Source organism: Pimephales promelas, chromosome 22 (assembly GCF_988280905.1).
Source record: "Pimephales promelas chromosome 22, fPimPro1.hap1.1, whole genome shotgun sequence".
In the NCBI taxonomy this organism is placed as follows: Eukaryota; Metazoa; Chordata; class Actinopteri; order Cypriniformes; family Leuciscidae; genus Pimephales; species Pimephales promelas.
In genome coordinates, this window is record NC_142790.1 from 27989497 (window position 1) to 28003532 (window position 14036).

At 36.2% G+C, this 14036-nt stretch overlaps 1 protein-coding gene across 1 annotated transcript; it reads right to left on the reverse strand.

Moving 5' to 3' along the window:
- Positions 1-1040: 1040 nt before the first annotated feature.
- Positions 1041-13059, reverse strand: atp6v0cb (ATPase H+ transporting V0 subunit cb). Its single transcript, XM_039684832.2, has 3 exons — positions 12781-13059; positions 3623-3806; positions 1041-2049 (listed from the first exon to the last, which is right to left on the reverse strand). The coding sequence occupies exons 1-3, from the start codon at positions 12851-12853 to the stop codon at positions 1845-1847; spliced, it is 462 nt and encodes a 153-aa protein (XP_039540766.1). The 5' UTR covers positions 12854-13059; the 3' UTR covers positions 1041-1844.
- Positions 13060-14036: the final 977 nt, after the last annotated feature.

Genomic DNA, 14036 nt, shown 5'->3' on the forward strand with positions numbered 1-14036 from the left:
TAAAGACTTTTGGGAATTGGAATTCTTTAGGTGTCTGAAATCGCGACGCTCCCCATCCACTATATAGGGATTAGTGAAGGAGTAAGCTGTGTTCCAGACACAACTTTTGTCTCATTTTAATCTCTTAAATTTCACAGGTCAAAGATAGTTTTAATTTTAGTTAACCCTCCTAATATCCCCAACACAAATCATTTAACATTGTTTAATTTAGCTTGAAATCATTCACCAACCAGGCGTAACGTTACACATGAATATACGCGTGAAATCGACGCACAAAACGTTTTCACGGACAAACGATTCAATAACTTGATTCGTACGACTCCGAGCACGAACACAGAAAAGTAATCTATTTAGGTGTCCTTTATAAATGTGTTGAATGATATATTTAATCTTAAATAGATTTCTTTGAACTTGTTTTGAGGTAATCACAATTATTTTTCTGAGGGTATTAGTTTCGCGCGTCGTAAAAACAAAGTGCGGAAAGCCCTTATATGGATATTGTCTGGGCGCGTTTTATGCTAATTACTTATGGTTGACACGTGGTTGTTCATTTGGAATGTTCAAAGTTAATTGACTTTAAAACAGCGGTTCTCAACAAACTTCGTAGATGAGCTCAGTACAATTAGGCTTAACGTGCACCTTATTAATTTACTGTTTTATTTGATAAACACACTTGCACCAGAATCTTGAATCAAAGAATTACAAAATGAATCTAGTTTCATTCATTTAATATATCAACAGTCCCAGTTCTGTCAATTAAAACAAATTGAAGGGCCTTTAGAGTCAAAAACCACTGCATTAGCAATCACCAGATTTGTGTGTGGTAATAGAAATAATCCACATAATTAGTGAATGAGATCCAGTGTTTGATTGCCAGAATGCAAGTAATTTACTCTAAAAATGGAGTGAAAATAGCTGTAAATCTATCAGTGCTGCAGGAGAATTATTATCAAGGTTAAGGCCGAGGACTGCAAGGTCAGATACACAACTGAACACATTCACACGGTCCGTATGATGAAAAAGCACTGGAAACACAGGCATATGGAAATGACACTTGTGAGACCCACGAGGGGCACACGCACACCTTTAATACAACCAAACATCAGATATACACAGGAAACAACCATAAATACTCACACCAAGCTGAAATACTCCCCAACACTGCACTCAGAAGCGGAACAACGGCCCGTGCAGGTCTATTCTTATATCTGTATTTATTATATATTTATAGAGATTTATGTTTATATAAATATCAATTTAAAGGATTTGAGGAGCTTCAAGTACATTTTCATGAACAATATCTTAATGAATAAAATCAGTGGAAAACAAAAATGGACGTTAACAAAAACTATTCCATTCCACATACAGATTCATCAGTGCGTTTTTTTTTTCCCCACTTCACAAACACTTCTTTGACACCAACGTGGAAATTTATAAAACTCCCAAATCACGTGACAGGAAGAGACCGGTACGAGAGGCGTGAAGGGAGCGAAAGAGAACGCGTGATTGGATAACAGATCGATAGGCAGGAGGGGGTGTGGGAAACAAACAGAGAATGAGATCTATTACATTATTATATTATTTTCTCTTCACAAACACAACACAAAATCACTATATACCGCATTTACAAGAAATCAAAACTATCAAACTGGACGACTGTACACTTTCAGAGATAAAACCAAACGCAAAGCCTGTTATAATGTGTAGGATTACTTTCCTACCTCTCACTTCATCTAATTTCATTTTAGTTTAAGGTACCATTTATTTTTCCCCCTTCCCACTTGATTTTTTTGTTCCGCTTCCCGCGTCGTGCGGCCCGGCAGCGCTGCATGCTGACCGCCAGTTTATTTGGTTGAGAGAATCAGGGCTACGATGAGGCCGTAGAGACCTAGGACTTCAGCGAAGATCAGAATGAGGATCATGCCGACGAAGAGGCGCGGCTGCTGGGCGGTTCCACGGACGCCCGCGTCTCCCACGATGCCGATGGCGAAACCGGCCGCCAGCCCGCTCAGACCCACGCTGAGTCCGGCGCCCAGATGGAGGAAACTCCTGACGCACAGAAATAATCAGACGTTAGCAATAAACAAACAAAAAGAAGCACTCGTATATCCTATTTTTTTTTTAAAATAAAAATAAAATAAAAATAAAAAAATAAAAAAATCGCATAACAATGAACTTTGCAAAATTGCATATGCAGGTTTAAAAAAACAACAACAACACAACAACAGAATTATTCTTTCTATGGAATCTTAATAATATTGAAAAATGTACTGGAATCAACTACAAACATTTTTAGCATGACAACAACCATAATATAATACAATATAATATAATATAATATAATATAATATAATATAATATAATATAAATCAGTGTTATTTTAGTATCATTGAGATTTTTATGAACATTTTGAATTGATTTTAATTTTTAGATTTTGCGAATATTCCAAATAATAATTAAAAATAAAACATAATGCGCTGTTGGGCCGAGACGAATCTCTCTATATTTTGTCACTGTTTTATAAAATGAATGCAATTGGTCATCCTATACATTTGTATGTGGGTTTTACAAATATTTAACCAATAAAAAGCATTTAAAAGAGGTTGTGACGAAACCATTGGCTCCTCAGACTGTTCCAGAGAAAAACAAACTGTATCTGTCTTTTGCTGGTTAAAAAAAACATGTAATTGATTGATTTTCATAAAATGTTAATATTATAATGACACGTGCAAGTGTCTGACCATAGCTATATAAAGCCACAATGCCAACTTAAATGACTTAATTGTGCTTAATTAAACTGGATATTTATATATATATATATATATATACGCGATTAGTCGATTTGTCGATTAGTCGAAAAAAAAAAAACTGTCCACACACTTAAATCCTTTAAGCAAATGTAGGCCACGTTTACACAAAGTTTAGCAAAACGAATATTTTCCCTCCCTCCGTTTTCAAAAATAACATCGTTCACACACCCGCATAAATACGCCGTCGAGCACCATCATAAGTTAACTATGCCAAACCTATTGGCGGCAGTGTATGGGTTAAGGATAAAGCCATGCAAGCCAATCAGAATCCTGGAATCGACAAGAGAGAACCTAAAACGCCGTTTCTCCCAGTTTACACGGCAACACTAAACCGGCGTTTTCAGAAATCTCCACTTTGCCCAGAGTTTTTAGAAATAATCGTTTCCTGTGATAAAACGGTGTTTTCGTGTAAATGAGAGGGCAAAACGCAGAGAAATATATGCGTTTTCCCCATCATGTAAACGGGGCCGTAATCACCAAGCTTTCGGTCAAAAAACCATCCTAAGAGTATACAGACAATAAATGAAACAATCAATTTAACACATCAGGACAATCAACAGTGATCACCAACACATGTGAAAGCCAGGTAGGAGAGTTGTAGTCCAATAGTGGGACTTGTAGTTTTTCTTTAACCTACCCAATTTACTGCATTATTCAGGTCATTTACACATTTACTCCCCATAGTGAAATTCCCCAATACAACAAACATAAACACACATTATATTATACAGTTTTAGTTTTGTTACCTACTGTATAATAGCCCTGATCAGAATCACAGTTCTCTAGTAGTGCTCGTGTCGTGTTCAACTCACTTGTAGAGAGTAATCTTGTCAGAGATGCTGTTGGCGATGAGGACGGCCACCACCAGACCGTAAATAGCAATGATTCCCGCCATGACCACAGGAATGATGGACTTCATGATCAGCTCTGGACGCATCACAGACATGGCGGCGATACCCGTGCCACTCTTCGCTGTGCCGTACGCCGCGCCCAATGCTAAACAGAGAGACGCAAGTTACTCTCTTCATTGAAACAAAACAGCAGTTTAAATGCATGAATAATCTCTGAAACAAAGAGTGAAAAATTTATAATTAACATATCCCTTTCTAATACCGAACGATACCGATGGCGATGTGTAAAAAATTGACCATTTCGGCCGATATATCGTGCACCAGTAACCAGGTCACAACACACTTCAGATGACTATGGATGAATATGGGGATATTCAAATGAATTAACCAATCATTAATACCATTGATCAGCGCTACCAAACGTGGATGTTTTTCCACTAAGAAACGAACATTGTTATGTTTAGATTGATACTGTGTGAAGCTGCTTTGATGCAATCTATATTGTGAAAAGCGCTATAGAAATATACTTGACTTGATGACTGGACTAACGATAACAGCAAGAACTCATAGAAGTTGGGAAATACCTTGAATTATATGGGAAAATACAAAATGATAGCTGATGTTAATTCAGTTTGGGGTTAAATGTTCCGCGACTGAGGACGGTTAGCAGCTATTGCATTTTATTTGTATTTGTATAGTACAATCATATCTGAAATCACATCTAGATTTTCACTTATCAATATTGTTGACCACAAAATGACGTGCCTGTCCCATCCGGTGTACATTTTATTTTATTTCAGTTAACGTTTATTTTGTTCACTTTCAAGTAACACAATTTTTTTATGGCTTTAGTTATTGTTAAGTTACTGTAACTTGCAATAATGAACCAGTACAGATATATAATAATTCTAATTTTATTGTACAATTTCTTAATGCAGCAGCATGACTCGGATCTCCTGCAATGTTTCCGTAATGTTCAGTAGTGAAACCAAAAGGGTAAAAACATGAAACCCTTTTGAAGACAGAATGCCTGTGAAAAACTGTGAGAGCATTGTTAACTTGCTAGGGCATTTCTACAGTTTTCTGAAATGTTTTTGTTGTTTTGTTTTTTTTCTTCCTTTATTTATTTATCAGGGACAATGCACAAAATACATTAAAGGAGAACTCCGGCGAACAATGAACCTTTGGTCTAATAAAACATCGGTACCTAGTCAATCGTTCTTTGAGATTTGTTTTCATGATAATCGAATGTAAAGAGTTTTATCTCTAAAAACTGTTTAGCGTATAATGCTAGTAATGGGGGCATTGACTACGTAAAAAGAAATCGCTAGTTTATACCACTAACAAGGCTCAAAATAGCCCCACACTAACGCAGTAACATAATGAGGGTCCATACATACAAAACAAAGCATTGAGAAAGTGTAGACAGTTCACTTCGCGTATACAGACAGGAGCCATCTTAAAAAATAGTCTCGATAAGTCAAACCACGAACGCCGTGCTGAGTGATCTGAACTGTATAAAGTTCAACGACCTTCTGAACTGTATGAACCGCGTTCGGGGATCGACTTATCGAGACTATTTTTTAAGATGGCTCCTGTCTGTATACACGAAGTGAACTGTCTTCATAAAGTATTTTCTTATTAAACGGTCTGAACACTTACACAGTTCTCAATGCTTCGTTTTACATGTATGGACCCTCATTATGTTACTGCGTTAGTGTGGGGCTATTTTGAGCCTTGTTCGTGGTATAAACTAGCGATTTCTTTTTACGTAGTCAATGCCCCCATTACTAGCATTATACGCTAAACAGTTTTTAGAGATAAAACTCTTTACATTCGATTATCATGAAAACAAAACTCAAAGAACGATTGACTAGGTACCGATGTTTTATTAGACCAAAGGTTCATTGTTCGCCGGAGTTCTCCTTTAATCTTATACGAAGAGATGTTTTGTGTCAGAGTTAGCCGAAGCTAATTGTCATCCGCAGTCCCCGGGCAGGTGCACACAGTTAATAAAACATTACAAAACAACTATCAGTAGTAATATAAGCTACACATAATATTAGTCTATGAAGGTCATATAAAAACAATCAGATGTGTTTTCTTACTGCTTCATTTGTTTTAATCACATGCAGAAAGATGAAAATAAATAAAATCATAAATCTGACTAGTTCTTGTCAACAAAAAAAAAGTTGAATACTTGTTTTAGTGGTTTGAGCAATAATATTGGTGAAGCAAACAGCAATGACAGGTCAATTTCCATTTTTATAAGGAAGTTACTCACAATAATACTCATGTACCATGGAGACTAGTATAATAATTTAAGTAGATAGATGGAATTGAGGAAACTAAACCAAGTTGGCCTTAATGACCTGTTTATTTGCACACGGTTTCTGTGAATCCTCAGTATTTTGCGGTGATCTGGTCGTGTGTAGAGATCGTGTTAATTCTACAGACGTGCACACACACACTGTTAACCCTTTCCTGCACGTTACAGCTCGTTCATCCAGGAATCTTAGTCTAATCTTAGTTTCCGGGATTAAAGGGTAACCCTGCCGGAAATATCATTCGCATTAACTACGATTACAACTACTACACCCAAACTAGCCAATAACAGAGTGTGTGTGTGTGTGTGCGACAGATGGGCCAGTGCGATGAAGAGCTGACACAATCCTTCAGTGTGCAGATGGAGACGGTCCAAACACACACTATTTAAGACAAACTCCACCTGCTCTGAGAACAACGCAGAAAGATTTTACCATTTTTATAGGGTCAAATCAATCAACGTTTTATATATGTAATTCATTCATTCATTGGTACATCAGCTGCTAATGCTAATTCACGGCAAACTCATTTTAGTAGAAATTAAAATAATCATAATGAATGACGATAATGATTTAGCAATGTGTGTCTTCCCAACACTTTAAAAAATATATAGCAACTAAGCCTATAAGCGCTATCGGTTTAATATTTGATATAAAATCTAAAAAAGTCCATTAATGAAATTTTCCGAGAGAAAAAAAAAAGATGCCCATTATAATTTACAGTATGATATTCTAAAAAAAAAGACTATAGTTAAAAGTCTTATAAATATTTTTTTTACTCAAAACCAATGCTTAATTAAAATAAGAAAATGTGCACTATCCTTTAACAAGATGGTGAGTAGATATTTCAACCGACAATTTTAATCAGCCAAAATTACTTGCCGATACCAAAAATCTCAAAAATGGCAAATTATCAGTCGATTAATCAGCTTGAATGATATCATATAGTTCATCTCAACTAAAGACATGACATTTAGTCCTGAAGACTGAAACCACTGCTATATACCCTGCTTTGCTAAACATATAGCTAGGGCTGGGCGATATGGCCAAAAAATCATATCTCGATATTTTTTGGTCAAATGGCGATATACGATATATATCTCGGTACTTTCTACGTTTTCTATTTAGATAAAGAAAATCTTTATATTTAAAAAAAAAAAATATATATATATATATATATATATTCACATTCGGCCCAATGATACCCTACAAACAATGTTGATATTGAAGGATATGGAAACAAATATAATATAGGATATGCAATATATTATGTGCAAAAAGCTTTTGTTTTTATATTGACTAAAAGCTAAACTCAAAATGAAAATAAAAACAAAAACAAAAGCACAAACTAATTATATTAGCCTGCATTTGATTACCCCATTATAATCACTTTCACTTTCATTAAAAATATATACTTGTAGGTTTAAAATTCCACATATGGCACATTTATTTTCTCCAACAACAAATATTTTAGCAATATGTTTATTTTAGTCAGAATTATTGCGTACTACGTAGTACTATTCACGCGCATGCGCGCGCCGGCGCTCGTTCAAGGAAGCATAAATTTTAGCGGAGATTCACTTGCAGAAGCTCGTCCTCTTCTGACATGGACATATTTGTTGTGAAATGGACATATTTGCTTTACTTTCTAACATTTACAGATGGAGAATATACCTGTGAAATGTAAGTTGAGCACTGAGGAAAGCACCACATCTCAAACGCATTAAACAGCGCAAGTATATCCACGGCCGCATTAACCATAGGGCTAGGCGGGGCTTAAGCCCCGGGGCCCAAGCAAGGAGGGGGCCCGTGATTGGCTGTGGAGCAGATACTGCAAGCCATCTGATTATTACCAAAGCCTTACCACGCAACAACGTCCCCCACAAATTATCCCTGTTATTTAGTTGCACTTTGCCTTATATTCCATGCATTATCATGGAATCATTATCATTAATAGAGACGTTCGCAAAGACCCGCCTTTTTTAGGTACTATGTGACGGACGGGCCACGAGCCAGGCGGCTCTCGCGAGTCACGCACATCATGTTCTCATGCACTCACGCAGTGAAAAATACTTCGCGGGGCAAAGACTAACGTTACACCGAGTGATTACGAGAGAGAGTTCAGAGCAGCTTACTGTTGATATGAAACAAAGTCTCAACTTTCAAATATTGTCATTAAAGTAATTTAAACATTACCGTTTTCAAGTTCATGTCCACCGACTGACAGCTTTGTTGTCGGACAAAGTTGCGTATTCGGCGTTATGATTGGCCAGGCCACCTGTCAATCAAACCCCCGTAGGCATGCAGGGCCAACGGCTCTGAGCAGGGCATGGTAAATTGAAACGTCAGGTTTTAATTTGATATGACAAATATATTTATTCTATATTTAACTTGTGAACGACCGACCTGCTGCTGCACGTAGGCCTATAGATGATTGCTGCCTGCGCCTTATTAGAATAGGTTATACATCAACCAATAAATCGCCTTTACTCTTCTCTTCATTCTAATCTAGTCTATTCTTAAAACACAGCGTCATCGACCCCACAAACTTTCGGTAAGTTTGAATATTAACTTGATGGATGTATAATTTTGCTTTTTGTGTTTGATTAAACTCAATATTCGCCAAGGACTGGCGATAATATATCCGGTAGAAATATTTAAATTTTGCTGCGCCATGATGTAAGTTTATCATTTAAACGCGTTTTTAAACGTTGTGGTTTGGATACAAATTATTTCAAACTGCTCAGGCACAGTGAGCAGCGGGAGAATTTATTTTGTAAATGCTGGTTTTGAGACCAAGGTGAACCATAGACTGTGGTGAACTTGAGACGGTTTTGCAGAGCGCACTTGAATCCGACTCTGAGGTCTCAAAGTGACGCTGCTAATAAAGCTGCTGTCGCCATGTGTGTCAATAATGTTAATCAAACATCAGAAAGAAAGTAATTTACTGCATTTGACTGAATTACTTTTGCAAAATTAACAAGAATGAATGTTGAATTTATAGTGAAAACCATGTATTGTATATTTGATTACTTTATATAATATTATTCAGTGCTTTAAGTTTTTTATAGGTCGATTTATTGTGCCTTTGTTCTATTTTAATTTGTGACTCTTGTCATCAGTAAGCTTGAGATTATTTTCTTAAGCTACTATTATTTTTTGGTGATATTGAAATTGGTCACAATAATTATGAAATTTTAGTCAATACATTTTGATATGATAAAAAAATCATGTTAAAAGTAACATAACTTAACTGTGAAGTATATCATAGATGGATAAAATGACTCGTAGGCTATAATAATATAACATTTAGCTCATGTAGTTGGTGACCTAAAGTGGTGGGGGGGCCCTGCAGTAACTCATAGCCCCGGGGCCCAGTGAGCTCTTAATACGGCCCTGAGTATATCTGTCAGTCAGCAACAGTGTCTGTCAGAGCATTTGACAGGGCGGCAAGCTGCCTTAAACTTGCTAACTATATCAAAGTGATTTTGACGCAATTAATATAAGCTTGTGTCATGTTTAGGACAAATTGTACTACGTAGCCTTGCTACTTTCACTGCAGCAGCTCACACTGCAACCTCCGCTATTTTTCAGATGTGCTCTTATCAAACTACTGTATCGATATAAACGGTATTGCCTCATTCCATATCGTTTCAAAAAATATAACGATACATCGTACATACTCGATATATCGCCCAGCCCTACATATAGCCCTACATTTCAATAGTAAGACGCACCACATCGCGCCTGAGAGAGTTACTAATGAACACAGGACTGCACAGAGTCAACTGGGACATGATGCAGAGTCAGATGAAAGAGTGTATTAGCTTCAGCATGCATCACGTCTGTTAGTCACAACACTCATCTAGTCAGTTTTTCCTCCAGTAAATATAGTGTAGATTAAACCAGCTGAGTCTGAATGACAGGCGTTCTCGTGCCACTCGGGAGTCACGGAATAAACACGACATGAAATACAACCGTCTGGATCAACATCTAGTTTGTGAAATTAAACATGTTTTGGGTTCAATATAAATGAAGCTCGATCAACAGCATTTGTGGCATAATGCAGATTACCACCAAAAACTATTTCAACTAGGGCTGTAAAACGATTAATCGCGATTAATCGCATCCAAAATAAAAGTTTGTGTTTACATAATATATGTGTATATAATTATTTTGTATACACACACACATGCATGTATATATTTAAGGAAAATGTGTTATTAATATATCAAATATTTCTATCTATGTATAATATTAATTTCGTATAAATATATATATATATATATATATAAAGTATATACATGCATGAAATATTTGCATGTGTGTGTATTTATATATACAATATATATTTATATTTTTAAAAAGTTTGGTACTCGAGAGCGCCACTTATAATCAGTGATGCACACGCTTTTTATGCGAGCGCGAAACCTGTGGGAATGACTAAAATTATGCGAAATACTGCCAATACAAGCACTATTTATCCAAAGCCAATGAGATGAGAGAGTGACCGGAGGCGGGTGTCAATTCACCGTCAGAGAGGCGGAGAGTGAGAACTTGTTTTCTCCACCTTGAATAAACTGGATCCTAAATGAGGCGTTACATTGGACAGTTGAGCCAGATGGATGGAGGGGAGGAGCTGAAAATAAGAGGGTTTGGTGATGTCAGCTAAAATGGAAATTCGTTTTAAAGGCGGAGCAATTTATGAAGACAACCAGCACTGTTTTTATGGCCTGTTTCCAGAATGAATGATATCTATAATAGAGCCAGACCGATATTATCGGCTGACCGATATTAGGCATTTTCCAAACTATCGGTATCGGCAGTTATAATGGGCGCTAAATGAATATTTCAACAATAAAATTAAAACGGACGAAACAGGCTTGAACCATGTCATGAGTGTTGGAGTTGTATAGTTTGTCCACCAGAGGGCGCTCTACACCGTTCCTGTTGGCAACACTCGTTGAGTTGGTCACGATACAGTACATTGCTTGAATAACAATTAAAAGAACATCCCCATCAGTTCTCTAAACTCAAATAAGCATGACAAAATTTGTGACTATCATGTCCAGTTTAAAAAAATAAATAAATAAATAAAATATCGGCCGATATATCGGATTTTAAAACCAAAAATATTTGTATCGGTATCGGCCTTCAAAATCCTTTATCGGTCGGGCTCTAATCTAATGATCATCATAATGATGATCAGTCAATTTTGATTTGAGGTTTATTTAAATGGTAAACAGGACTCTGAGCGGCAGACAGACTTAAACTGTGTTTCAATTCGAAGGCAGAAGAAACCCTGAAATATATAAATAATAAATCAACTTCAGCTCTTCCTTATCTAGGCTTCGCTCTCATGTTCAGTGACAAATTGAAACCGGGAAGCACACTAAAGAAAACCCTTCTTTACTCATAAAGACACGGATGAGAGACACATTCTGCTGAGTTCAACTTCTCAGTGCTGTTCTCCATAAGAAAGCTGTTCAATCTTAAATACACACGAAAAAAAAGGGCCTGGCATTGCATCGACTGACCTCACGAGTCACGACTGACCAGCACTGTTCACACCAGCTGCGGTATTAGTTTGCTTGCATTACCGACGCTGACATACAGAGATAAAGAGAGCAAACAGGCTTGAAGTGCCGTCTATCCGTCCAGCAGAGAATAAACAGCATGATGCCCTGTGCTGAAATAAACACAGATACTTCTGATGTCCCTCCCTACTGTAATGTGCACGTACATCTCAGTGTCGCACTATTTCCGCAGCTTCAACCTGAAAATTTTTGCAAAATTATGGTCATTATGCACTTTATTTGGATTTTATCCGTTTAAAAACCACCAGATCTAATGATAAAGTAATTTTTTGATCCATTTATGGATCGTCGTTCATCTTGATGGATGATACAGTGATCTTGCTCATCATCAATAACAGTCAAATTAAAGCTGTTTTAAAGTCAATCTTAATAGTATATTGTTCTGAACGACTTGCAGTTTGTGGTTAATTGAACAAAATAATCCAATAAATCAGAAAATATCACAATATTAATATAATTAGGCTAATGCACAACTGTCAGGCTGCACCTTAAATTCATTGTTTCAGGCTTTCAGCCTTTAAACCAATCAAACCCGAGGAATGATCTATACCTGTGGGGGGAAACTGTTTAAGATGTGAAATAAAACTAGTTTAACCTGTTAAATAATCCCTTGCATTTTATGTCCCTTGCATACGAATTATAATCTCCAAATCTACTCAACCCAGAGGGAATGAATTTTATACCATAGCTGGTTAAATCAAAGGCCGTTTGCTGGCATGTAAATTAATATAACTGATAATAATAAATGCAACATTTCACCAGTTTTTCGACTAGTACATGCAAGGATTATGTTCATAAAGACATCATGATGTAAAAGTAGATGTAAATAATGTGTTTTATTAAATATATAGAATATATTTTTCTTCTAACATTATATCGAATTCCATACTAGGAATAGCCTAATGGAACCAACACTGACAGGATGGATTATAATCACGCAGACATTTTTTTGTTGTTGTTGATAATTTATAAATGTTTAAAATACATTTTAAATAAACAAGTGTATCTATTTTCATATTAATATGAGTAAATAATAAAATTAGAATGACATTTCATCGCATTTCAAGAATAATGTGACCTCCACAGGGAGATCAAAGAATCGTGACGAAATAATTATGCAAATATAACTCATGTACGTAATAATCAATAATTGTATAAAAAATGTGTTAAACAAATTTAAATCGAAATTTAACGTTACCGCTGAAGACCATCGCTGCTGATGCGCCCATCACTGCGAAGAACGGTGAGTATTCAGGGCTTCCTGACGACATTATTCCTCTAATTGCACCTCAAAACCCCAATGATGCCGAACTAATACTGCTAGACACAAGCAGAACCGTACAAATTGACGGGTATCGAGCTCTGAGGATAAATGGTTTGATAGAGAACAATGGTTTTAAATCCCAATCAAATGATAGAAACTGCTTGTCACGGATACTGTCGGATGAATCTGCGGTACAAAATGGCTGAAATGTCACCTGACGCACCGTGTGGAAAGACCCATCCGATTCCTGGAGGGGGAGCAGATAAATACAATTTTGGTATGCGCCGGTTTGCGTTTTGTAATAGAGTCTGACAGCAAATGGAAAACTAAAATCGTACCAAATCGTTAAATAGAAAGAATGTGGGTGCAATACAGAAAGGGATGTGGTTTTGTGGTCTCCCCCATTTGTGGTGAAGATAGTACGCACCGCTGCGGGCTTTCCCTTTAATACTGAAGATGTTAAAATCCTTAGAATAGAAATCATGCGTTTATAATCTGGGTGTTAACATATCACACCCTTACATTTATTCCATTCCATTTTATGTATATCCAATATCATGTTGCATTATTTGCAAGGGATTTGCAAAATGATTGCAAAAACGTTGTCAGAGTGTATTGTAACTAATCGTTTGAATGTGTAAAAGTAACACGTAATTGCATTCATTATATTTTATATAATCTTTTCCTCTCCGTTGTAACTTGCTTGGACACTCTTGGTATTTTATGCTATTTTTATTATTCAAAAATATCATTTTGGTTTATAACGACTTATGATTTCTGTAAAACACCCTTCAGATATAATATGCTGTTTATAATACAGCCTCTTTATAATAAAGTGATATTATTTTGTCACACACGCAGTATGATGCAGAAGATGAGGATTCCCGAGATGAAGGTCATTCTGGGGAGTGACGTCAAGCACAGGCCACGCCCATCACCCTCTGTGTCAGCAAGAAATTAACGAGACTGTACTCTACTCTCTACATATCCTATTAATATGTTAAAAAACGAGCATAGTGTGAGGGGTAGATAACAAATGTTTATTTAATGTATATTTTATTCCTACACTATAGGAATTAGTGTTAAAAATATTGAATAAAAAACAAACAAATATTTTTATAATAAATAATAATTTAAATAACTTATTTAAATTGTATTAAACATATATGAACATGTATTTAATAGTAAAA